At 34.1% G+C, this 26,376-nt stretch overlaps 1 protein-coding gene across 1 annotated transcript in view; it reads left to right on the top strand.

The window, feature by feature from the left end:
- The window catches only part of LOC143229561 (serine/threonine-protein phosphatase 2B catalytic subunit 2-like), a 117,878-nt gene that overhangs the window by 30,284 nt on the left and 61,218 nt on the right, over window positions 1–26,376 (top strand). The window contains 1 exon segment of the mRNA XM_076462073.1: window positions 6,153–6,356. Within this exon segment, the coding sequence (XP_076318188.1) occupies window positions 6,153–6,356 (204 nt within the window).

Raw genomic sequence — 26,376 nt, 5'->3', positions numbered from 1 at the left:
TATGTATTTCTGCGCTATAAAAGGCTGTGTGAATACATGTAGATGTATCTGTTCTAGAAACTGTGTATGGAATTGTTCTCTTGGTAAAATACAATGCAAAGACATATAAATATAGCATGGAGGATTTCCTCTGCCTGTTGTTTTTTATCCTACAGACTCATAGTTTTTACTTCTTTTTTTTCAAAGTGTGTATATATTTTCATCTCTGCGAAAGATGGATTATTTTGTTTTTTATTACTGTGATACAGACTGATCATGGATTTTTCCTCCTTTTATACGGACTGTATGAGTTTCCTTTTCTGTTATACCGACTGCATACATTTTTGATCAGGTTAGCAGACTATGGATTTCTACCCTGGGCCTGGCATGGCCAGGTGAGTTAAGGGATTCGACTCGTAATCTGAGGGTCGCGGGTTCGAATCCCCGTCGTACCAAACATGCTCGCCCTTTCAGCCGTGGGGGCGTTATAATGTTACGGTCAATCCTACTATTCGTTGGTGAAAGAGTAGCCCAAGAGTTAGCGGTGGGTGGTGATGACTAGCCACCTTTCCTCTAGTCTTACACTGCTAAATTGGGACGGCTAGCGCAGGTAGCCCTCGAGTAGCTTTGCCCGAAATTAAAAAAAAAACAATGGATTTCTACTATCCTTATTCAGGTCCATATTCTTTCAAAATGACTATTTTGATTGTCTTTCATTGTGCAGTGTATGATATTTAAAATATGTACGAGTTTCTTAGAAAGATTATGTATTGGTCTTTTTCTGTTATATAAAAAAAATAAATGCAGGTTTTCCCTTTGCCATACAGACTGTCTGAAGGTTTCATCCTGTAACTGGAACCTTGGATACGCCACAGAAAACGTTCGTATTTTAAAACAAATCTTAAACGGATAGACTCATCAACAGAAATACAACTGCCGCTAATACATCAATCAACTACAAGTAATACCTGGATGTGGAATTATGGTGGTCACAGCCACAAATTACGGTTATTTTAAACCATATAGCAACATTTGAGAAATACATTTCCTCATGTGCTTGATGACTGGGAGGAATTATGTATGTCAGAAATGTAAATAGTGTTAATATAAACCAGCACCGTATCTACTGTATATAAATAAATTCAAGTCTTTTGTTCTGATGTTTTTCAGTAAAGTATTTCGTACGATACAGTAAGGAGATGTATCAACATTCTGGACTGTTGAATGCAAGTTTTATCTACCATAGCTAGTAATGCTTCAAACAATACCTTTTAAGCGTGTAGTAGATGAGTATTGTTTAATATATGTTATGTACTCTTACCTGTTTACTGCCACTGAACTGAAGAGCGAACAGCATTGTGTGTGTATTTTGTTCAGAAAAGAGTTCAGTAATGAATTTATATGCACCAGCGCATTTGTCTGCTTGACAATGTTCTTCATGTATTGCAACGCTAGCGTAAAAAAAATAAAATAAAAAAATCAACTTTCGTTTGGCTTTCTTAATTTCTTTGAATACTTTAATTGATAAAATAAGTTGGTGAGTTGTTATTGGCCAAATATAACAACATGCAAATTTAAAAACAGAATTTCCTTAGATATTCGTAAAGTTGACGACTCATACGTAGTTAGACTGTTAGTTTTCCAGAGGGTAATCAACTCGTGTATAGTCGTTCAGTTGACTATAACCTAAAACGAATGTGTTTGCCTCGGAGGAGAGAGGTCGTGTTTATGTTCACTAGTGGTCATTGTTATGGTTAATCTTTTTCTGCTATCATTCAAAAGTGTTTTATTGTACTTTTCTCATGAATATTATTTATTACTGATTTGAGACTGTGGTAGTAGTAGTAGTAGTAGTAGGACCTCAGGCAAGAGTTTTCAAACTTGTTAGGTTGAGACCTGCGAAGACCTTAAAGTAGGAACGACTTCTTTATGCTCGTGTGACAGTTTTTTACCTGTACTGTAGTCTGGAGCGAAACAATATCAAAATGTTCGTTCAGAATATTTGATTAATTTAAACTTAAATTCCTACTGTCTACTATAATCTCTCAGTTAATTATATATTTTTGAATAAGTAACTGAAATAACATTTTAAGGGTGTTCTTAGAACTGTAATGTGACTCGTTTGCTTGGTCACAGTTTCGTTTCAACAATAAATAAATAAATACACCGAGTGAATCCTCAATATCCACGGTACTTAAAATTATTTTTAGGCAGGATTAGAGTAACATTAATCTATGAGGCGTTTACCCCCTTCTTTTAATTTGTTTTATTTTTGTGTGCCAACGTGGGGCGCTGTTTATCTGTTTCGGTTTTATTACTCATCAGGATCTATCAACCTGCCGTCCAGTTGAAATTCGTCAAATGTATTAGTCGAAAGGATTTGACCTCTGGAGTACAAAACAAATATGTATATATAAGATCTCAAATTGGTCAAGAGATGACGGAACTATGAGCTGAAAGTTCGTACATGAAAAAAAAAAACTCAAAACTATTCTATGAGCCGCTATGTCTCTCATATTATTGACATTGAATAGGTTTGATTTTAATCATAAAGACAAAGCTTTGTATAAATACAGTTTTCATACTGAAAGGACTAAGTTTGATCATAAGGGCAAACTTTTGAACAGACATGCGGGGTTAACGGATCATCAGGAAACTAATGGTACTGCTCAGTCTGAACAAATGTGTACTCTGTAGTCATTAGTTAGAACCTTTTTTTAGGCCTAACAAGAATATTTCTACAGAAGAGCCTTATTGCTGTTCTTGCATAGTCGTTTTAGTAAATGTTAGTAATAACGTACCCAACTGATGACTCAATAAACTTGAATTATGAGATTATTTTCTCGTGCATTAATTAATGATACCAAGTAGTAGTTCTTAATTTGTGTAAAATCAGCTTCTGTAATATACATACTTAGTTTTTGTTCTGATCTTTTAAAGTTGCTTTCAATTAAAGTTTCTATTTTTTACAGTATTGTATCAGCTAGACTTTTTAATGTATAATATATTTTTATTTTCTGACATTTATCGATTTTACTGACTAACGGAAAATGGAAATGTATCATTTAGTAATATAAAATTTATATTCTCCAGTATGCGTGATTTCTCAGACAAAATTAAAGTTTAATTTATACCATGGGAATTTACACAAGCATCACGAAAGTTACGAAAGTTTAAAACAAGAATTTCAGTGCGTGCTCACACGAATCATAAAATACTCTGAACCTTTGGCAAAAGCGATAAAATGAGTAAAACTTCAGATTTTTCAACAATAGCGATAGATTGAGTAATATATCAAAAATTTCAACTATGTTGTATTTTGATAATCAGGTAATATATTATTAAACCAGTTTACTGACTATTTTGTCAAATTTATAACTGACAGCAACAATATACTATTAAAACTGTAAACAGTAAAGATATATTGCTTAGTTTTCAGAATTCGATAAACGGTTACGTTGATTAATTTTTGTCTAATTTTTAACATATATAGTAGCAGAAACATTCTACTATCAAAACTTTCAACAATAAAAATGTGTTAAAAATTGATCAGACTTAAAAATGAAAATGCTATGTATTTATTAATTACTTAAAATGTTCAGTGAAGCCTTATTGGCTAATTAAACTTTCGCTCCTGATGGCGCAGTTGCAAATTCGAGGTTGGTTGGGTGTGTGGGTTTGGCGTTTTATGACGCAAAGCAACTAGGCTATCTTCGCCAAACGTCCGGCACAAAGTTAAAAGTAATAGTATTAAAATTCGTAAAAAGGAATCAAGATAAAACAAGACAAAGTTGAATTTTTGAATTAAAATTTAAACGGCATCAAATCCAATTTTTATATCTAGTTACCAGCAGTAAGAGAGAAATTACAGTAATACTAGTTTTAAAGGATATTTTGTAGCACAAGTTAAATGATCATAATTCGTCAGGATGACTAACATGTAAGTACAAACACCAGCGTTAGTCACCTGAAGATGGCCTTTTCAGTCCTGGTTTTCGGTTATGTGACGTTACGGCCATTTTCTAATTTCATATCAAACTAGATGTACTTCAAAAAGGGATCATAAAAAGGTCAAATCTATGAATTAAAAACTTAAATAGTGTTTAAAAGGTGAATGGCCTTTAAAAACTAAAAAACATTTTTAAGGTGGACAGTGTCACCATCGCCGATGACACTGTCCAGTGTTATGGGTAAACCTTGTTACAAAACATGTCTAAAGTAGTGCCGTCGTTGAGAGTCGTAACGATGGCATGAAAGTAAAATGTGGCTTATTGTTACCTGAGTGTTAATCTGGTGCATCAGTGCCGGATAAAAGAAAACGATGAGTTACAAAACTCATCAACAAGATAAGGAAGATGAAGCTCCACTGGGCCAAAATTACTTACTGTACTGAAGCATTGTCGGGCAAAGTAATCTTCAAATACAAACCAAAGTTCAACTAACACGGATCTGATGGGAAGCACTTTGAGAAGTGTTTTATCCAGCGTGTGTAAACGCAGCTACGAAACACCCGCAGGATTAGGTGATATGAGGACTCATCTCTGGCCAGGGTAAGGGACGCTTGCATTTTGCTAAAGGCACTGTCAGTGCTGACTAGCACATCAAAATCCTAGAGTCCCGGTGTAAACCAACACTTTAAGATCACTTCCGTGAAACTGACCTGTGCATATTTCAGGATGACTCTACTACATGCCACAAAGCTAAACAGATATGTAGTATTCATGCATTCTATACAATACATGTGAAATAAAAGAGGAATTTCATTTTGAACGTATTCAAAAGACATTTAGGGTTTTATTTCATTGCTTCAGGTGATGGGCTAACTTTGAAGGGAGAGAATCAACACACAGCGTTGGCCAAACAACTGCAGGATCCTAATCCGCGTATGGCATCATGAAATTGCCATTTCTTACATTCATTCCGCATGCACATTAAAAACAAAACACACTTTATTTTTTATTTAAAGAAAATCTAAGTATTTGTTGATCATCTGTTGTGATACGTTTGTCTTGTTATGAATAGTTTGTTAATAAAGATATATAAAGATATGTTTGTATCTTTGAAATGTGAGTCAGCTTACACCACACAATGTCCATAACTGTTTCAAACCAGTTTTGGCGCTTCCACAGTGTACAATCTCGTAACAAATTATAGGAACGAAGAAAAGTACTATAAACAAATTGGGTGTTTCAATTTTTTTTTTCCCACTGTATTTTCGATAAGTGAGTATGATTAGCTTGTTTATGTACTTCAGTAATTTTACAGTTAGAAAACAAGATTAAATTTAGCTTTTGCCCAATGATTACGGAAATTTTATCTTTCAATCAACATTTAGGCACATCTGTTATTCGTCAAGAAATGCTACTTTCGTTAAACTACAACTCGTATTGGTTAAAGTTCTTTCAGATACGTGTTTTATTCGTCTTTGAAAAGTTTTCTTATTAATATTTTATTGTACAGAGTATAATATGTTGGAATACGTTTCTTATTAGTTAAGGTTATTGTATAGATAAGAATGTTTGGAATACATTTCTTGTTAAGATTGTCGTATGAAATAGAATATGCTAGTATGCATTTGTTGTTAATTAAGATTATTGTATTGAGCAAACATACCTTGCAGTATGTTTTTTTTGTCAGCTATTGTTATTGTACAGACGAGAGTGCTTTTTAATACATTTTTATCAGTTAATATTACTGTTTAGAGAAATGTTTTGGTATCCGTGTTTACTTGCTTAGCTAAAAATTGAACAGAGCAAAGGTGTTTTCTTTCCTTTAGTTTTTGTTGTCATTAGAATAATATTCAACATGAATAGTACTGTTTATAAATTCCAATTTTTAGTATTATTAATGACTACATGTTTTAAATAATTTATTCATGAAAAACACAGTTCGTAGAGGAATTTGCTGTTTTTTTTTTATTTACTTCTTCATTAAAAGGTAACTGAGAACCATCAAGTTATTATGATTTTGTCGCTGACTTAAAATAAGAACATGTACATGTAGGGCTGTTGAACAAGAATGGTAACCTGGAACGTGATACCAACTGGTCATTACTGTGAGAGAAATGTTTGAACGTGCTGTTTTGAAGTATTCTACAGTATTTGGCAGTCTATGAAGCACTAAACTCGCTCTTGAGAATCTGTTTAAAATGTCAACTTTTATTTTGTTTTTAGGTGTTCCATTTCCCCCTAGTCGTAAACTGACAATGAACGAAGTGTTTGATTCAAAGACAAATAAACCTCGAATAGAAGTGCTTAAACAACACTTTGTATTGGAAGGTAGGATAGAAGAAGCTGCTGCCTTGCGTCTTATCAATGAAGGTGCTGCATTATTAAGGCAGGAAAAGACTATGATTGACATAGAGGCTCCAGTAACAGGTATGACTGTTTTATATACTAGTGTGTGTTAAATTAATTTACTGTAAAGCGCAGGCTTACTTCTCTCACTAAAATATATTGTCTGTTTCTATCGAATGGAATTACTGTACTTGTAATATAGAAATTAGTTAACAAATAATACGGACATCCTAGGCATAATATCATAATATGAGAAATATTATTTCAACTCCTCAGTTTCGCATTCAAATCATTCGTGGAGGTTAACAGTTATTTCGATAAAAGAGAGTAGGTTAAATGAGGTAGCATGACAAAAATCACAGTTTATGCACTGTGATAAAGAACTGTGTTACTTGCAATAAGTTTTTCCTTAAAGCTGATATTACAAACCTTAAAACACACAATCATGAACACAACTAGAAATAAGTCAAGCCATTAACTAGTGTATACAAAATGTATGAAGAACAAACACAGTTTATCATTACTTGTCAGCTTATACTATTGATGTCATTTGCTTGGAATGAACGTATATATTTAAAAATATACACGAAGACATTATAGGCTAACTTTGTAATACCTAAACGAATTACTCTCACATTTTCCGTATCATTATAACGGTAATGAACGGCCTTCTTTCATTTCACAGTTATTACTGAATTAATTGTAGGGTTTTTCAGTTTCCAGGCCTGGCCTTTCACAGCGGGAAGCGTGCCAGCCGTTACCTTAATTGTTTGTGAAATATAAATATATTTGCAACAAGAGGGAAGAATGTATAATAGTAGAAGGAAGACTGATGTTTGGAGTTTTGTTACCTTGTGTAAAAACAAGATTTTTGGCAGGATATCCCAGTTTAGTACAGCTATTTGTAGAATGGAAGACATTTTAAACAATTGTAGTGTGCGGGAACTGCACGTTCTCCACCTGTAAGTTCTCATTGTATGAAGTGAAAGTACGATTGATCCGTCAGATCATGCCTGGACACCGACTTGCACATGGATTTTAAACTTTGTTTTTAGCGTTATGAATAAATATTAGGTCGACTAGTATCGAGCTGAAGGTCGCGTCACCAACTGTTTGTGGCATACGGTGTAATTTTATTTTTGTTACTCGAACATGTATAGAACTAGAGAAGTAATGTATGTTTAAACGTATTATTAGTCTTACTGTGATGTAATATTATACAAACTATCAATCTATTCTTATATCTTGTTTCTCCACAGTCGACACTATATAAAACCAAATCAGTTTTTTGTTTGTTTTCTCCAGTCGTACACACATTTTACATGCAAGAAATGTTACCACACTGGTTGTTTCAAGTTTCAACCAGTTAAAAGTTAACTTTTTCGTTTATATGTTCAGCCTTAGCTATTACCATGGAAACGTTGTAAACAACGCTGAAAATGATGCATAATTTCCAGATTTTTAGCATCTAAATAGAATTTTTTATCAAGTACGAAGATTAGTGTAGAGCCTTGTATACTGTTATTTTTTACTAGGACAGTGGATATATATGGGCATGCAGTTCAATTATGTGTAATCTATAAGAATAAACAGAATCGGTTCGTTACAGAATCGTGTTTTGGTGAATTAATGAACTATGAAAAAAATCGAGAAAGTGCTTCACAGATATTTTAAAAATTTATGTTCTTGCGGAAAATAAATCAAGGGAAATAACAGCATCATATTTTCGTTTATTTTGGAATGCAGTGAAAAAGTGATACATAATCTACGTTTTTGTTAATCAGTTTCAAAAATTTTTTCAGTGCATAGTACTCAACATGGTAAGAATACTGTGTTTTGCAATGTGTATTAATACATGATCATAATAGGTCTTATCTTTAATACAAAAGACAAAGGGATAAAACCACTTTTGTAAGAGTTAATTTGTAGTCCTATTTACGAGTGTTAAGACCAATCCAAAAACATAAGCTTTAATATATAGACCACTATATAAGTGATAAGACCTAGAAGCATAAGCTTTAGTTTGTAGTCCTACAAGTGATAAAACTATCTTAATAATGAAAACCTCAGTTTCACAAATTACTTGACCTTCAGGTTAGAAATTCTCCTCATTCAACATGTCTTTTAATAATGTTGGAACTTCAGTCCAGCATATCTTCAAGTAGACTTACTACAATTTTGTTAGGACTAAATTAAGTTTCTGGGATTTTCATGCTTATTTTCAGATGATTGTTGATAAACGTTAACTCATCTGTTTTCCTCTAGGCTGCAGGGCATTCTTTCTGTGTAGAAATGAATATTACATTTACCCCAATTAGTTGTGATTTTTAATGCAGCCAGTGAAATTCATGATAAGAAAACTCACCCAATTCTCCATTCATTACAGATGGTAAGTCCAGAATTAGAAAAAACAATCTTCCTCAGTAGAGAATGGTAATGTCAGCAAAGAAAAATGACCATTCCAGAACAGTTGGAGAAATGGTCAAGGAACATATTGTACTTTCAAAAAGTGAGGTGTTATGAAGCATACTACGTGTATTGAGATGTTTGGTGATAGTATTAATATTGGGAAATCAAACTGGGTTAATTTAACAAAAGCATTCCTTCATTATTTCTCCAACTGGCCAGAGGAGATACTTTGTTTGTGGTAGAATCTGTATCATCTGACCTGGATGATGCACCTATAACTTTCAGCAGGAAGTTGAAGCAATCACTTTGGACACTTCTTCATTAGTGGAGGAGCAAAAAATTTTAATAGCTACACAGGAGATGCCTGTTTCTGAGGAAGAGACTGATGTTTTAGTGCTTATATCTGCCAGTTTGAACAAAAATGCTGACGGTGCTTTGTATACAGACAATGACCCAGATACTTATTCTGACACTGAAGGAAGAGGATGAGCTGGTTTGAGTTCAGAGAGAAATTGAATTAGAATATGAGTAAAAGTTACATCTGACTTGTATTGTTTTGTCTTTTCAAGTCTTCTGTGTTCAGACTGCAATTTAATGATTGTTAACTTTATTACTCAGTTCTCCAAATTTTTAGTGACTGTTGGTTAAAGTGTATACCTGAAACATTACATTTTTGTGAAACTTTAATCTGGTATTCTGTATACAAGTGATGATAACTTGAATTTTCAATATGTTTTTAACTATAAATATGTAACAAACTAGTCCAAGCATCAAACTCTAGTATTTAATACTATATGTAAGTAATAAACCAGTCTAACAGTGTAAGTTTTAGTCTGTGATACCATATATAAATGATCCATTCAATGGTAGTAGTTGGATATATCTAATAGCTAATTTCTGATTATTTGACTGGTTACCTAAAAGTTCATGTTGACAGTATTTCATTGTTAAGGACATTGTTTGTTTTGCACTTTATATAGTTCAGTGGAGTTTATTTCATGCAGTTTGCCAAAAGCACTTGGACAAATATTTAGGAGGTAAATACTTTAGTCTCAGCTAAAACATTTGAAAATTTTGAGGAAATAGAAATTGAAGCTTTATTATCAAGTGGAAGACCTCTTGACTCATGGAAAGACTTATTGATCCAAAGTTAATATAATATATATATATATATTTTTATTATTGGCTGTGTGATGATTCTGTAAAGTGACCAACTGCAGCTGGTTGTCAACTTTTGCAAATTCTAATCTCTTCCAGACACCTGCTGAAGTTTTTGTACCGTAACATTCTAAAAACATGTTGAAGTGTTATTATGTTAATACTTTAACACTTTTAATTTTGTTCTAAAAATATACTGTAATACATTTAAGGCCATGCTAAATATCTTGTACTGCAACACATTTAGGCACATCTTGAATATTTTTTACTATAGCACCATAGGTTTGTGCTAAGACCCTATACTATTTATAGCACACTTACACACAATGAATACCCTGTTCTACAGCACTTCATTAGATTTCTGTTAAATAAGATCCTGTACTGGGACATGGCTAGCTACTATTAAAAACCCTGTGTTGTGGCACATGGCTGTTTTTTCTTGATTTGGCACAGTTGATAAATAATGTCATTCTGGAAGGAATAGTTTCATCTGGTGAATTGCATATGAGAGATCATTACATACAGATCAAACAAATTGATCATTTCAATATATTTTATAAACAGCTATAAATCAGTACTTTACCCATCTGTTAAACAATAATATAAATCAATATTACCATTTGTAATTTTTCAGAGATGTATAATAACTTCAATAATGAAAAGCCTGAGATAACTAGAAAATCCCCTCGTGTGTGGATTCCTGTATGTGGTGAAGGGACCTCCCAGGGAAGGTTTTTGTTCTTTCAATTTACCTCCTCTGGGATCTAAACATCTACCCACGTGTTTGCCATGCATGGCAATCTGTGAAAGGGAGGAGATGATCCTGGTGGTTTAGGGGTTCAACCCTAACATACCACTTTGACCTTGAATTCCAGTAGATGGGTGGCCTTGAGGTGACCCACCTTGGGCTAGGGTCAACTATGTACCAGTTTTGGATGTTCTCAACAGGTGTTGTGGACATTATATCTGATGCTGGTGTTTGGGTATAGTGCTCACGAAACTCTGGCGTTGCTGCAGTGTCCTTGTTTGACATTGTTGTGCATCCCCTCATAGGGCTTCATGGTTGGTGGGGTCAGTGGGCACCGAAATATTCCCTTTTTATGTATCCTTCAAATAAAACCTTAAATAAAATAGTGAAAAAACATTCTATAGGTAAATGACCACGTCTTGAATATTCTGGGCAGCAATTTTCAACATCTCTAACACCTATATCTCCTTTTCTTATACTACCTTCTTTTTCAGACAGACCTTTAAGGCAAATGTCTCCCTTTCAGAAGGAACTAGAGGGACTGGCTGGCTCTCCAAAGTCAGTAAAGAAGCTTCGATCTGGTGACATATTGGTGGAAATATTCACATCTCAACACAGTGAACTCCTATTGCATTCAAAGGTAATTGGGGATATACCTGTTGAGGTTACACCTCATGCTACTTTGAATTCATCACAAGGACTTATTGTTGAGAGGGATTTAAAGAACATCCCAGAGTCAGAGATTCTTGCTGGTTTTTCCACCCAAGGAGTTTCTGCAGTGAGGCATATCTCCATTTGCAAAGATGGAATTATGGTGTCGACTAATGTCCTCATTCTCACATTTACGTCACCACATCCATCTGCCACCATCAAGGCAAGTTATCTTCATTGCAGAGTATGGGCATACATTCCAACCCTCTGATGTTTCCAGTGCCAACGGTTCGGTTACTAGAAGACGTCGTGTCGTGGTTCAGTGACATGTGCTCGTTGCAGTGGTAAGGACCATGATGCCTATGCGTGAAACGGACCCTCATTGCATCATTTGCAATGGCTCTCACCTGTCCTACTTTCGTTCTTGCTTTAAATGGTTGGAACAAAAAGAGATGCAGCATTTGAAAATGATTCATAACATTACCTATCATGAGGCTTGAAAATTGCTATCCACCACCTCATCTCGGACGTATGCTGCTGCACTTCATTCCACAACTACTGTAGGAGTGCAGACAGATCTTTCTGTGCCTCTAAAAGAATCATTCTCCAAACAAATGAAAAGTCTTTTGGCTTCCATGATTAAAGAATTTGATGAATCAACTTCAACACCTATCTTTGTCCCTTATATACATTCCACTAAACACCAAGATCCACATCCTTTGGTTTCATGTACAGGCATTTCCTCAGATACGTCTTCTCTCACCCAGTGCAGAGCTGAAGTCCTTGATAATGAATAGGGTTTAGCATCTTTAAAGCCGATAGTCTGGCAGAGCCATAGACCAGTGATCCATAGTCGAGTTTCGATCGAATAAGAGCACGATATATCTTTAGCATAGAACGTCAATTCGCTCCCACAATCTGAATTCTCTGTAAGGAAAAACAAACAGGATGGTAGGAAGCAATCAGTGTTTTGATGTCATCCTGATTAGAATGTAAACCTCAACAGTTCCATTGTATCAGGGTGTCCATTTTTATTTATGTGTAGGCAAATTGGGTGGATAACTCTTCTGTTTACGACCATGTCTTTTTTCCTCACTTTCCTTATTTGAGGGAGGTCTATCAACCTCCATTGATCCTGCCCTGGGTCGATTGGGCAGGTCTTTGCATAATTTGTGTACATGCGTGCCATTTTTCTGCTGAAACGCGGATTTCCGCAGTTTTCAAATGGCCAACGATCACCCACAAGATTCGTGTAAATTCGAGGAGAAAATATGAGCGATTTGGGGGCCGGGTAGGTGGTTTTTGAGGAAAAATCATATTTTTTCAATGTTTATTGCAGAAAAAAAAAAATCTGACCGCCATCTTGGAGGCAGTCTCGTTTCGTCTCGTTGCAGGTCTCGTGGTCTGGTATCGTGTGGATACCAGTCGATAAAATATTCTCTACGCTCCAAAGAAACAACAGCGATTGAAATGTTTAAAAGGAAAGATGTTCATTTTGATCCTGTAGACAAGAAAATGTGTAAGGACATTAGATCAGCAGCTTCAAAGTATACCTCAAAGCTGAGGGAAAATAAGAAGAAAAGGGCAGAAAGGCTTGAGGCCTATGGTTCTGTGAAATCTGGCCCAGCCACCTTGGCTAAAGAAAAAGTCCAGAAAGCCGCAGAGGCACAGAGAGCTGCCCATTCAGAGAAGGAGAGAAAAAAAGCTCGAAAGAGAGCACTGGAAACCCTTGTCTCGAAAAAGAGGAAAGTAGCTAAGATTGATTAAAGGAAATTAAGTGATTTGAAATTTGACTGTAATTTATGCAGCAGAGCAGAAGTTGATATCAGTGACTGAAAAAACATTTTATTATCTGCAGCATACAGTGCCAGTGGTTTATTTTAAAGCATATCATTAATTTTATTTTGAAGCAATGTCAAAGCTTTCCTTGATTTGCTGTTTCAGTTTGTATTGTGAAAGAATGAAAAATATACTGATAATGAGGTACCAGTAATTTACTGACAAGATTGTATAGATGAACAAGTTTTACTGTAGGTAGTCATGTAGAGTAATTTTAAGTAATTTGAAATTTTAATGGAATGCATGCAGCAGAGCAGTAGTTGTTGATGTCAGTGACTGTACAAAATTTAATTTGAGGCATATCACTGATATCAGTAGTTTAATATTGAACCATATCAGTAGTTGAATTTTTAAGCAATATCATAGCTTTCCTTCATATGCTGTTTTAGTTTGTATTGTCAATTTGTGAAAGAATGGAAAATTCACTGACATTAAGGTACCAGTAGTATAATGACAAGATTGCATAGATGAACAATTTGAACTGTAGGTAGTCATGATTAGTCAAAAGAGTAATTTTATGTGATTTGAAAATTGTATGGAATATATGCAGCAGAGAAGTAGTTATTGGCAATGACTGTAAAACATTTAATTGGCAGCATACCAGTAGTTGATGATGATGATGATGTTATTGATGACAAAAAGGATAATAATGAAATGATTTGTATTTGAAATGTTTACTGAGTTATTTTGGCTTTATTAACTCATATTACTAATATATTTTGATTTAGAAAAAAAATCAAACTGAATAAATAGCAAATAAACAATCTTAAATTTCATTTATTTACTTTTTATTTTATTTGTTAATTTTAGATATTTTGATATATCTTCTAAAAAATGAATGCAAATTAAAAGAATAAATCAATCTGCTAAAAACTGTAAATGAAAGTTATAATTTTATTTTATGCCCCCTAGTCAGGTGCGGCTGCGGCTGCTGTGGTGCCTCTGGTGCCAGGCTATATACTTTTCCTCTTTTTTTCATAAATATCATTGGCATGCCTGTGTGTAACACTCAAATCACAATAAGCTACATTTTACTTTCTTGTAATCATTACGACTCTCAACGACAACACCATTTAAAGCATATTTTGTCCCAAGGTTTATCCATAACATTAGACAGTGTTATTGGTGATGGTGACACTGTCCACCTTGGTGATGTTTTTAGTTTTGTAAAGATCATTAATCTTTTTAATGCCATTTAAGTTTTTTAATTTATACATTACAACTTTAATGTGACTCCCTTTTAAGAATCATAGTCCATCTAGTTCAATTTGAAATTAGAAACTGGCCATAACATTAAATAACTTGAAACCAGGACTGGAAAGGCCAACTTAAGGTGACTGATGGTGGTTTTTGTACTTACCTGTTAATCTTCCTGGCAAGTTATGATTATTACAGTTACACTACAGAATGTCCTTTACAACTTGAATTACTGTAGTTTTTCTCTTGACATTGTAGACCAGATGTAAACATTGGTTTTATGCTATTTATGTGTTTTTTAAACTTTGTTTTGTTTTACTTTAATTTCCTTTTATGAATTTTACTGAATTTACTTTTAACTTTTTACCAGATGTTTCATGCCTAGCTGCTTTGTGCCATAAAATACTAAATAAACCAAACAACTAGGAAAAGTTTGTTTCACCAAAGGCATCAAATTATTAATTGCATGTGTGAATGATTGTGGATAGGCTGGACTTGCTGATTAGCATGTAAGTCTAAAAGTAAAAAGTCTAGGACTTGAGATATGACACAGCTGAACATGGTTTACCCTTAGTTGTAGGTACTTTTTAAAACTGACAGTAAATGCTATTATTGAGTTCAAAGACCCTTACAGCAATGAGTACTGTTTGTCTGCCTCTTTTTCTCTGTGGTGCTCAGGAGTAGCATTCCTCCAGGTCTAGGGGTTACTGATTGTCACCTTTAGTCCATGTGCATGTGAAATACAGTTCTGGTTGAAAATTCTGATAAATGGTTGTATGTGTTTTCAATGCATGAGAAGTGAAAAATTATATTGATCTATAATAGTTAACAGTTGTGTCTGATAGTGATTGTTTAGAAATAAGTGTTTGGTAAATCCATGAGACAATATTTTGCCAAAAAAACTTTTTCTTTTGATTTGTTTCAGTTATTAGTATAGATGTTTTGTTTGTGTAACTAATGTATTTTGTGAAACTTATACTGATAATTATGGATAACATACTAATAAAAAAAAAGTTTTGTGAAGGTTATAGTAATTCTAGTTATCTCACTAATATAAATATAAATGCCAATTTTGTGAAATTTGTAATAATTCAAGTTATCTTACTGATATGAACAAAAATGTCTCTTATGGTGTCCAAATTGTGAAACAAAGTATGCATGTTTTAGTGTTACTACATATGTCAGAGCAATTGGCACCAAGGGATGGAAAACTGGTGTAACAGATAGAGAAAGAGGTGGATAAATATATGTAATTCATTCACAAGAGAAGCAAGACTTGGTTTAGTAGAATTGAGGAGGAAGTACAAGAAATTCAATACAAACAAGATTTATAACATGTGAAGGGAAGGGAGAAGAGAAACATCAAATTCAACTGGGAGTGAAAGTACTATACTTAATAATAATAATAAAAAAAGGTTCATAATAATTTACTTTGTATCATAGCTATATGGACAATAATTTGAATAAGGTTCATTAGGAATATTAACATACTCAGTTCTAATAACCCAAACATCATAGTTTATGTAGCAAGTTAGTGTAGACTATAACTAATGATATATAAAGTAGAGAATTTTGTATCATAATTACTCAATAAACCAATCAAAATGTTTTGAAAATGTTGACTTTGTACTGCTCAAGAGTAATCTGTTTTCATAACCAACCACTATGCAGGCCTTAAATTTATACATCAGAAGATCCACAGATTACCTTAAAAGTTTGAACATTGAAGCATTTGTACATAACAGATACCTAGTTACTAGCATTTTTTGACCATCCTATAAAAATTACAACTAATAAAGTAGTCCATTAAAACTGGTGGTATGATATTAAAAAAAACAGTTCGAACATTTTTCCTCTAAGTGGATAATGGTGTACATTATTTATTATATTCTCATATTTTTGCATTTTGAAACAATTTACAAGACACTACTTTATAAGGAAAAAAACAATAAAAACTCTTGCAGCCCTTTATAGGGTTAGCTTTCTTCTTAATTTGTTGAACTTTTGATAAATATTGGTTTCTTGAAAGAAATTTTGAACATGATAAAGATACCTCTGCATTAGGGTGGTGGACAAGGATTCATCCCAACTACTATAAAATGCTGCTTGGCAAGAATGAGAGGTCTGGCAAATGTATTTTCCTATTTCTGTTTACATTTTTTATAATATTTGAGTAGTACAGAACTGAAAGGTTAAGGAAATGAAAATACCACATTTACCACCATTTAATGTCTTTGTGATTGACTTTGTAGTACTACACATGTGAAAGGCTGTTTACTAGTTTCATTTGATTGTAGGCACTGATAGATAAAACCTTTCTTTCTGTCTACCTTGGCTCCACATGTTCACAGTTTGTCTTGTTTGTAGTGTGCTTTGTATAGGTCAAAAATAAAACATCTCAAAAATTTCAGTATTTCACTACAAGCAGATTTCCCTGTTGTATGTTACCAGTACATGTATACACAGTGGCCTTGTAACATTTTGTAACACCTGTTGGTTTGTTTACTTGACAGGAGTTATATGTATGAATCCCTGTCTGTGCACCAGTGTTGCTATACTTAATAATTTTATTTTTAATTTGCATAATGTGGGGTCTTCATCTCTACAGCCAGTTTCAATATCTTGTTCCAAGTGTTAGTCATCTAGTATCCAGATTCTTGAGATAACTTGTAGGTGTGTGTCTCTGACCATTATTCATGATGTCAGGAAAACACGAAGGTTCAAAAATAAATACCCTGTGTCTGGAACACTTTCTTTTTCAGAGATGAACTACGAATTACTCTGTAAAGCGAAGTGTAAGGGATAAAGTAAAGTTTAAGTGACACTAAGCATGTTACCATAGAAATATGGAAGAGTTTTGATTAGCTTTCAGTGCATTGTTATAAGTATTTCTCATTTATGGTGCAATGAAAACATGAGTGTTAGGTGTAAAGAAGATAGAAATTTATTGCTTTAAAAAAGAAAACTTACCAAGAGAAACTCTACTAACTGTTAATAAAGTGAAATAAAAGTAAAGTGTGAGGGTTGATTTAAATAACAACAAAAAAGGAAAGTTAGACACATAAGTAAAATGTAACCCAAAAATGATCATAAATAAGTAGTAAGTATTAGAGATATAAGGAGTAAAGATTGAAAATTCAAACCACATGGACAATAAGAATTTCGTATTTCTGACAGAGAACAAATAAATTATCAAAAAACACTGATTCCAGGATCCAGATTTTTTCCACAAAGTTGAACAGTATTTAAAGTTGTAATCCAGTAGGTTTCTCTTATATCTCTGTCAGCTTTAGTTTTGAAATTGGTGTCATTGCCAGTGAAAGTAACATTGTTAATAGAATGACCAGGTTATTAAAGTATGGGCAACAGGGAAGTCTTTTTTTCAGAATATTTATGGTTGTTGAAATATTTTCCAATAGTTGTTTGGATTGGTCTTACATACTACATGAGGTAAATGGTATTTTATATTGAGCAGGTAATTTCTTCAGACATTTTAAAGTGTTTGTGGTCATGTTTGTTGGAAATAAAAGTTGGTGGATTTTATGAAGTTGTAGGTTAGACAGTGAGCTATATTTCATGGATGGCAACTTTTCTTTGTCCACTTTTTCATGGACAAGGATGTATAAGACTTTTGCCCATCTGAATCATAACTGTAGGTAATATTCTGCTTAGCATGAGTGGGTGACAGCTTTTATAGTGAAGATTTTGTGTGGCACTGGTAGGTTTTTGGACAAATCAGTGTGCAGTATTCCATCATTTAAAAAGACAGTAGACAGTGATGTCAAGAAAGTTAATTTGGTCAGGAGAGGGACTGAAAGTAAACTTGATTGTTTTGTGAAAGGTACTTACATAAGAAATAGTATTTAAGTGATTCAGAACCATCTGCCCAAATTAAAATCTATCGTTTATGTAACATTTCCATGTGTGAGGGCTTCCAGTGGCACAGCAGTATGTGTGCAGACTTGCATCATTAGAAATGGGGATTTCATTATTGGTGGTGGGCAGAGCACAGATAGCCCATTGCATAGCTTTGTGCTTTGTTCTAAAAAGACAAATAATGTATGAGGTTTTATATGACTTTGCTGTAAAATCTGGCTTTCAGTGTGGCCTATAAATATATTTGCATGGTATTAAAGGTCTGACTTTTATTCCATGTTTGCTATTACCTTGATCTTAAGTTACAACAGCAACAATAAAATTACCATTCCTGTGCCAAAGTACATTCAACATTTGTTCTTCAAGCTTTTACAATGAAACTAGCAAATAATTCTTGTAAATGGTACAATAATATTTTGATGAAAGTATGTATCTATATATCTAAATATATAAGCAGCATATGGGAAAAGATGCAACTAAATATCAACTGTCCAATAACAGAGTACAAAAATGCAACCCATCTGTACTCCAATTGTGTTCAGTTACAGTAGTGTTAGTACTACTCATAGCAGTAAGCCTACTTTCTACATTCATGACACTCTTAATATAAACTTCATCTACTTTTCTTGCTCAGAATTTTTCAGATTATATCGGAGAATCGCCTAAAGAATGTTCATTGTTGGAGTTGACATCCCAAATAGAAAGATCCATTTTCTTCCCACACACTAGGTGCAGATCTTTGCCCATTGTAAAAACTACGTACTTTTACTTTCATGAAGCTTTGTGTTATAATGGAAGTATTCTGCTGCAGTCTATCGCTGTTTGTAATAAAGAGCACTTGCAAAATAATTTAACTGATGAACTTTAGAGCACTTGTAAAATAATTTAACTGATGAACTTTAGAGCACTTGCAAAATAATTTAACTGATGAACTTTAGAGCACTTGCAAAATAATTTAACTGATGAACTTTAGAGCACTTGCAAAATAATTTAACTGATGAACTTTAGAGCACTTGCAAAATAATTTAACTGATGAACTTTAGAGCACTTGCAAAATAATTTAACTGATGAACTTTATAAATAATGCTATTGTCTCTGCTTGGCCCTCAGACTCGCACGGCTTTAAAAGATAAGTGATGACTATAGTAAAAAATAGTTCAGAGTTGGTACTCCATGCCACAAATGGCCCACAGATTCACACACTGTATAAAACCATGATCATATTTAACTATCATTATCTGTATTTCACACATCAAATAGTGCACAAGTACTAAATAGCCATGATTTATTATACAGAATTCACATTCCAAAAGGCTTTCAGGTTAATTAATTATCATTTACTTTCTATGGTTTAAACACCAGGAAACTCGCAGATTCTTATTATATAATCATCTGATACCTAGACAATATAGCAGGTGTGTACAAGCTTTTGGTCTGACCCTGTTTAATGGCCGAAAAATTAAGCGATAGCGCGAGCACCAATAAAATGTACGTGTTACAACACATTAGTTCACTTTTAAGTATTGATTGTCTGAAGTTCTGTTATCCTATTTGAAAGAGAAAATTCGAGTGGATCTTATACATTTTTTTTCTTGTAGGGAAAGAGTTTGATCACGCAACTTTGTTATTGTATTACCTATTGCACGATGTTTTTAGCTGAATCACGCGATGGTGATGTTGCTGTTTCGAAGAAAGTGTACTTCAGTTACACACAACACGATAAAACAAAAGAATTCATTGATTTATACCTCTCTTCAGCATAAAAATTAAGACTGTTGCTCAATTTCCTAGTGGGGTGGAACTAAAGATCTGCTTTACTGAATAATAAGTTTAAGATTACAATTGCTTGAAACTTCGTACAAAGGAAAGCCGTGTTGAATATATACAGTTTTAAGTATTTTGACGAATAATTTACATTGTTCGCTAGTAATATGAATGTGTTCGTTTCGTTTGTTATATCCAAATGAGAAAGTATAGTAATAACAATACCTTGTAGAGTAAAGCGACCAGGCGTTGCCTGATTCTTTTTAACATCGCGCATGACTGATTCCAGTAAATAGGTGGTTTGTTAGATTGCTTGTTTAAAATTTTCATGCAAAGCTGTACAGAAGCTATCTTTGTTAGACGTCTTTTATCTTGCACTACGATTTATAAAAGTGATGGTAAAATTCCACTATTCAGTTATAGCAACCTAATAGTTGACTGTAGATAACACTAATTAGCTAACTTTCTTCTGGTGAGTCTAGTCTTTCACTTAAAAAATTAAAGAAAGACTAGCAAAGACAGACCTCAAATAGCTTATTAAAAAAAAAACAGCAAATAATAACCCTAAGGGGACAGAAATAACGAAATTAAGTCAGTATTGCATAATAAAAACCTCACATATTACAAATATTGCATAAAACGTTTGAACGTGTGATATTTATAACAAGTTGAAAGTGAAGTTTGATACTGAACAGCGAGTGAAAACTTTAGGCTATGTGGCTGTAATAAGTAAAACCATTCTACAATCTCGATTTAGTTTTATGTTTTAATACCGACTACACTAATCAAGCAGAAAATATTTAGAGGTTTAGCTGAATGCGTCATTTACCAAACTTTGTCACATTAAAGTTCTGAGTGCATCAAACGATTATTTATTTCCTATATAAAGAATGTAAAGAACCCGTTAATACCTCCATATTTTTAATAACTGAGGAGATATATATGGTTGCAGAATTCACCTCCCTCCATCTACAACCTATCGAGAAACATTGAAGTGGCCGCATGTCTGGTTGAAAATGTCTTTCTGTTGTAAATAAGCATTTTCTCTGTGGTTTGCGACAGCTTTGTCAACGAATCTGATGAGGTTGTTTCCTCAGCCATGTGGTACGTTCAACTAAAAGATATTTTGTAGTGCGTACTATAATATGTGATTATGATGACGTTGCTGTCAAGGGGAAATTAAGTGCAAGAAAGGCCGTCCTAAGGGATCTTGGAAGTTATCATAAAAGAACAGAGATGGAATACGTCCGTAAAGTGTGCTTTCAAGGAAGAACTAATCATAATAGAAGGTGATGATAGTAACGTGCCGAACAACGTAACACATACTATCAGTAATACTCAGAATCCATCATTGATTCAAATACTGGATGTGCTATAAGAACTGGAATTCTTGAAGTTCTCTGCATACAAGAAAATCCCTTCAAAATCAGAGTAGTCATTCATGAAGCCAGTGACTGGTAATTCAGTTTGACAAAGAACAGAGAGGAAACAACAACTGGCTAAATGGTAGGTCTGCAGGTTTGTACTTTTAAAATCTGGGTTTCAACATCTACAGTGAAGAGAGCACAGATAGTCCATTGTGTAGCCTTGTGCTTAAATTAAATATTCTTACATTTATTGTATCAATCTTTTATAAGTTACCACAGAACTACGAAGTAGAGCTTCACCATTACAAACAAAACCAGATGTCTCAGTTTGATGGCACAGGATTCGAGTTGGTAGCAGAGCTCACTAGAGCTGAGCCATTACCATAGGAGGAAAATCATAGAAGATAACTACAACGAGAAGAAATGATGGAGCTTGTGCAGTAATTGTAGACTGGTTGGATACTGACACAAGAAACTTGGGCAGACTGTGTGTATTCAGGATCAGCAGTAGGTTTGCTTTAGAGCACCAGGAGGTTTAATATAAAACTCCAGTGAGATTAAACTAAAGGGCTTTGGGACAGATTTTATATACGATCTTTGACGATGCATCAGTCATCTTGTCTTCAAAGGTATGATGGAAAGCCCATAGTATTTTTTCAAAGGTTACGTAGACGCAATGTTGAGTTTCCAGTTGATGTTAGGAACTGTTACAAGTTTGCTTAAATTTGAAGTGTATGAGACACTGCCATCAGAGTTACTACTCTGCATTAACTCTTATTTAAGGGACAACAGTTGTAACCTTAAAGTCTAAATTTGCTGTCTGGACAATTGTAGGACCGAAACAGATTTCTTTATTTTAAGGTAGACCAATAAAGTTTTTTTTTTTACTATTCGGGAACCTGAAAATCTCTTGGGGTGTGTTCTGAAATCAGTTTGAATTTATAGGCAGTAGGTTGGTGATTCCTAAAGGTCACGTTGTGTGGTTATTTCGGTCATTAGGGGTATATTTGACCTCCTTTAATCTTTTATAGACTAATGAACAAACCATCTAGTTAATAAGTGTGTTGATATATTGTCGCTGAGTTAAGATACAACGAAGTGAGTTGTCATTAGCCTTTGTATTTGTAAGATTTGCTGCATTTGAAAAACTCTGGAATTTTGTAATTCTTTTAAACTTATCCACCAATGACCACTCTTGTCAAAAACATTAACTGAAGGTGAATGGATCACCAAAACAGTAAGTTAATAGATCTGAGGAAGAAATGTTGATACTGTTAGCCCAGAGTGAGTAGCACATGTATGATGCATTTCAACTACTAGACGTTCTCTTGAAATGTACACACAACTAAAGACGTATTCATTTTTTAAAATTGCGCGCAGAATAATTTCCCGTATGTATTAATTGCCTGTCTCCACTTCTGCCTGCCACACTCTTATTACCCAGTCAGTTCCATTGCCATCCAAGAATCGTTAAAACTATCTATACTCAATGTAATTAAAGTCTCAAGAAGTTCTACATAGCTTTACAAACCAGTTGTATGGTACACGAACATGTTAACGTCTTTATATATGTCGTATTTATTTTTTTATATAGAAATTAGTCGAATAATTTTCATTAATTATTGTAATTAGCTGGTAGCCATCTTGAAATATAGACTTCTGCAAGTCAGAGAGGGATGCGAAATGTATTCAGAGAAGTCGCTGTTTTCAGTATGCATTGTAATATAATATTCAAGTATATGCTAAGTATGCCATTGTTAGGAAACTGGATTGCAAGCAAGCATTGTTGAGTCTATATGTAAATTTTAGTATCTGAAAGTTACTGTTCAGTATATTACCGTAAACTATAGAATCTATTTTTGTCTAGAAAGTTGCAGAAAATGCTTTTTTTTTCAGTGTAAACGCAAATAGGGTGCTCATCCTATAATTCCCCAAGGTAAACTGAAGCCCAGCTGCGAGACAAGCTTGGTACAGATAGGCAAACCAAAATAGCGCGTGTACAGGAAAAACAAGGGTAACCAATCCTACAATAGCTTGTATAGACATAATACACGCACCTTTCCTGGTGTTCAGTAGAGTTCCCCGAGGTAAAGCTTTCATAAACCGTCTATTCATCGTGTTTACATAGAACTGACTTCGTGTATGAAAAGTAGTGAAAGTCAACACCATCTAGCTGTATAAATACCTTGGGTTGACGTATCTGTCATGAATTATGTACCAACCTTACAGTGATGTCATACCCATATAGCTAAGATTCCCTTCACACTGGGGCTTTTTTTTTTTTTTTTTCACACTCACTACTGTTCGGTTCGTTTGGAAAAATAGTGTGAACAAAAAGGTTCGATTGGCAAAATAACCGAATTTAGTCGACTAGAAGAGTTTGTTTGGAAAAAGAACCTCATGTGTTTCGTTTAAAAAGTTGTGAACACTGGAAGGTCTCAATAAGTGCTGACAAAACACGGACGTGAACCAGTTCATTTTCAAACGAACTCGACGTGTTTGTATACAAGATAAGTGTGAACAACTAGTACATTAATCAAAGCAAACGAACTGAACTAATGCTGTTTAAAACGAACCCGGTGTGAATACTGCTTAAGATACACCTCTTAGTGATTTGTTTCTTTTCATTCAGGAATAGTGTATAGTTTTTCACCATCTTGCACTCTTTCGTTTGTTACAGTTATTCTTTGATTTTTATGTCTTGCAAACGTAAAAAAAACGGGTCTGCCAGTGACAGTAGGTACGACTCTTCAACCCCTGCAGTTACGGGGTGAGGGGGAACAAAAGGGCCTGACAAGCTTAAGAATTGCCAACAAGAGAAATAAATATAGGGGCTCAATTACCTTTTTATGAGAGGAGGGCTTTATTTTTTTAGTTACGCTATTGAGGCCTGCATACCACTTGAGGATTGTTTAAACCCTGTATCTGTTTTAGTAAATAAATAGAAAAAATCAAACTTTATTCACTCTATTATTTCCACAGGGTGACATTTTTCACTAGGTTGTGCCAAAAACGTTAGGTATTACTTGTGAATCACCGTTCTCAACTGCTCTAATTCTGTTGTAGACGTTCTTATTTAACATGTATTCACTGCTCATATAAGAGCTGTGAGTGACCAAAGGAAAAGTCTACAACTGTATATTCATTACGTGTTCAAATCCAACGGACTAAATGGAAGCTAAATCATGTGATTTCCAGAACTCGATCACTGGTGGGAAAATATTTTCAGAACGCATCTTTCATTTACAAAACCAAATTTTTGACTTTCATACGGCATATATACCTTCCGAAGATGGACGGAAGTTATGTTTCACCCCTGTATGTGTGTGTGCGTGTGTCAGCACGATTTCTCAAAAACTGCAAAATGGGTTTGGACGAAAATTGGTATACATTTAGACTACGATTCAAACTTAGAAGTGATCTGATTTTGGAGATTCAGGGTCACAGCAATGTCACGAAAATCCAAAACATTCCTATTTATTAATATGAAGAGTGAGTTTTTCACACTATTTTTATTCTATAACTCAATAAGAAGTAATTGGATTTTGATAAATCTTGATAGACATATGTAAAAGAACATCATTCCTCATTGTCCTGTCAGAAATGACCAGTGTCCGTTGATAACAATGGAAATAAGGTTATATTTTTTTCTTTTGACAGTCGAGTTTGATCAACGCTGTGTGGGGGAGTTATGCTCTTTATTGAGTGCATCTCTAGTTTAGTTTATATTACCATTGTATTCACGCCTTATTGGTTTTGAAGAATGCATTTGCCATTCTTCAATTATTGACTGTCGGGGGCTTATTTTGTATTATTATTGCATTCGCATCTTATGTTCCTTAGGGGATATATTTTGTAGTCTTTCATTAACGATATTTAATATTTGTTTCAGAACATATTTCTTACATTTTATTTATTTACCTGTTTTGTTTTGTATGTGTTTGTACCTTCTCATTCTTAGTTCATTTATATCCAATGTTTGTGGATAACATTTTACGTGAGAGGTATGTTTTCAGTTAAGTTTTGTTTGTTTTTGAGTTAACTAATTTTTTGAGGTCTGTATCGAATTAAGTTATAACATTCCATTGTCCTATTAGGAAAACCATATGTAGTAGGGAATGATACCTCAAACAATGAAAAGTTTTATATTTATTGAATAGTTGGTGAAAATTTATTTCTTTAAGCCCGTTTGTTTTTTGAATTTTGCACAAAGCTACTCGAGGGCTATCTGTGCTAGCCGTCCCTAGTTTAGTAGTGTAAGACTAGAGGAAAGGCAGCTAGTCATCACCACCTACCGCCAACTCTTGGGCTACTCTTTTACCAACGAACAGTGGGTTTGACCGTCTCATTATAACGCCCCCACGACTGAAAGGGCAAGGATGTTTGGCGCGACTGGGATACGAGTCGCACGCCTTAACACGGTTGGCCATGCCTGGCCCATTTAAGCCTGTACTTTCTCCTGGTAAACATGAAGATACGAGTTCTTGGCAATTGTTATAGAAGGTGGCGGCGAAAAAGTGAAACGTATGAAAATCAACAAAATTATTTTATTTATGAATTTGTTCCCCCTACAAAATTTGAATTTCAGTTAAGAAAAGATTGGGATTTTCTTTTCTTTCCTGAAACTCGCGTTTTCATCAGGAAAATAAATTCATAAATAAGTAACTAACCAGTAGTCCACTGAATAATAGTAGATAATTAATTGTGAAGATATAGGCATATGTTATTAAAACAAGGAGTATTCAATACAAATTAAGTAAACTATATAAAAAGTAATTGAAGTAATCTAAGCGGTATTAAGAAGAAAAAAGAAGGTGGAAAAAGCGATTGTGTGTTTTCTGATAGCAAAGCCACATTGGGCTATCTTGTGAGTCCATCGAGGGGAATCTAACCCTTGATTTTAGCGTTGAACATCTGTAAACTTACCGCTGTACCAGCGACGGATTGGAAAAAGCGAGTGAAGAAGAAAGCACTGCGTATAAGTGCAGTTTAGAATTACAAGATCAAACAGCAAATGTGGATGCAACAAGCCTGATTAGGTGTTAAAGAGGTTTAGATACAAGGAAGGTCAAAACTTCACAATGGGAGAAGT

This window comes from Tachypleus tridentatus, chromosome 10 (genome assembly GCF_004210375.1).
Source record: "Tachypleus tridentatus isolate NWPU-2018 chromosome 10, ASM421037v1, whole genome shotgun sequence".
Classification (NCBI taxonomy): domain Eukaryota; kingdom Metazoa; phylum Arthropoda; class Merostomata; order Xiphosura; family Limulidae; genus Tachypleus; species Tachypleus tridentatus.
Note: the sequence above shows the minus strand (reverse complement) of the source record. Positions and strands in the feature narration are given on the sequence as shown.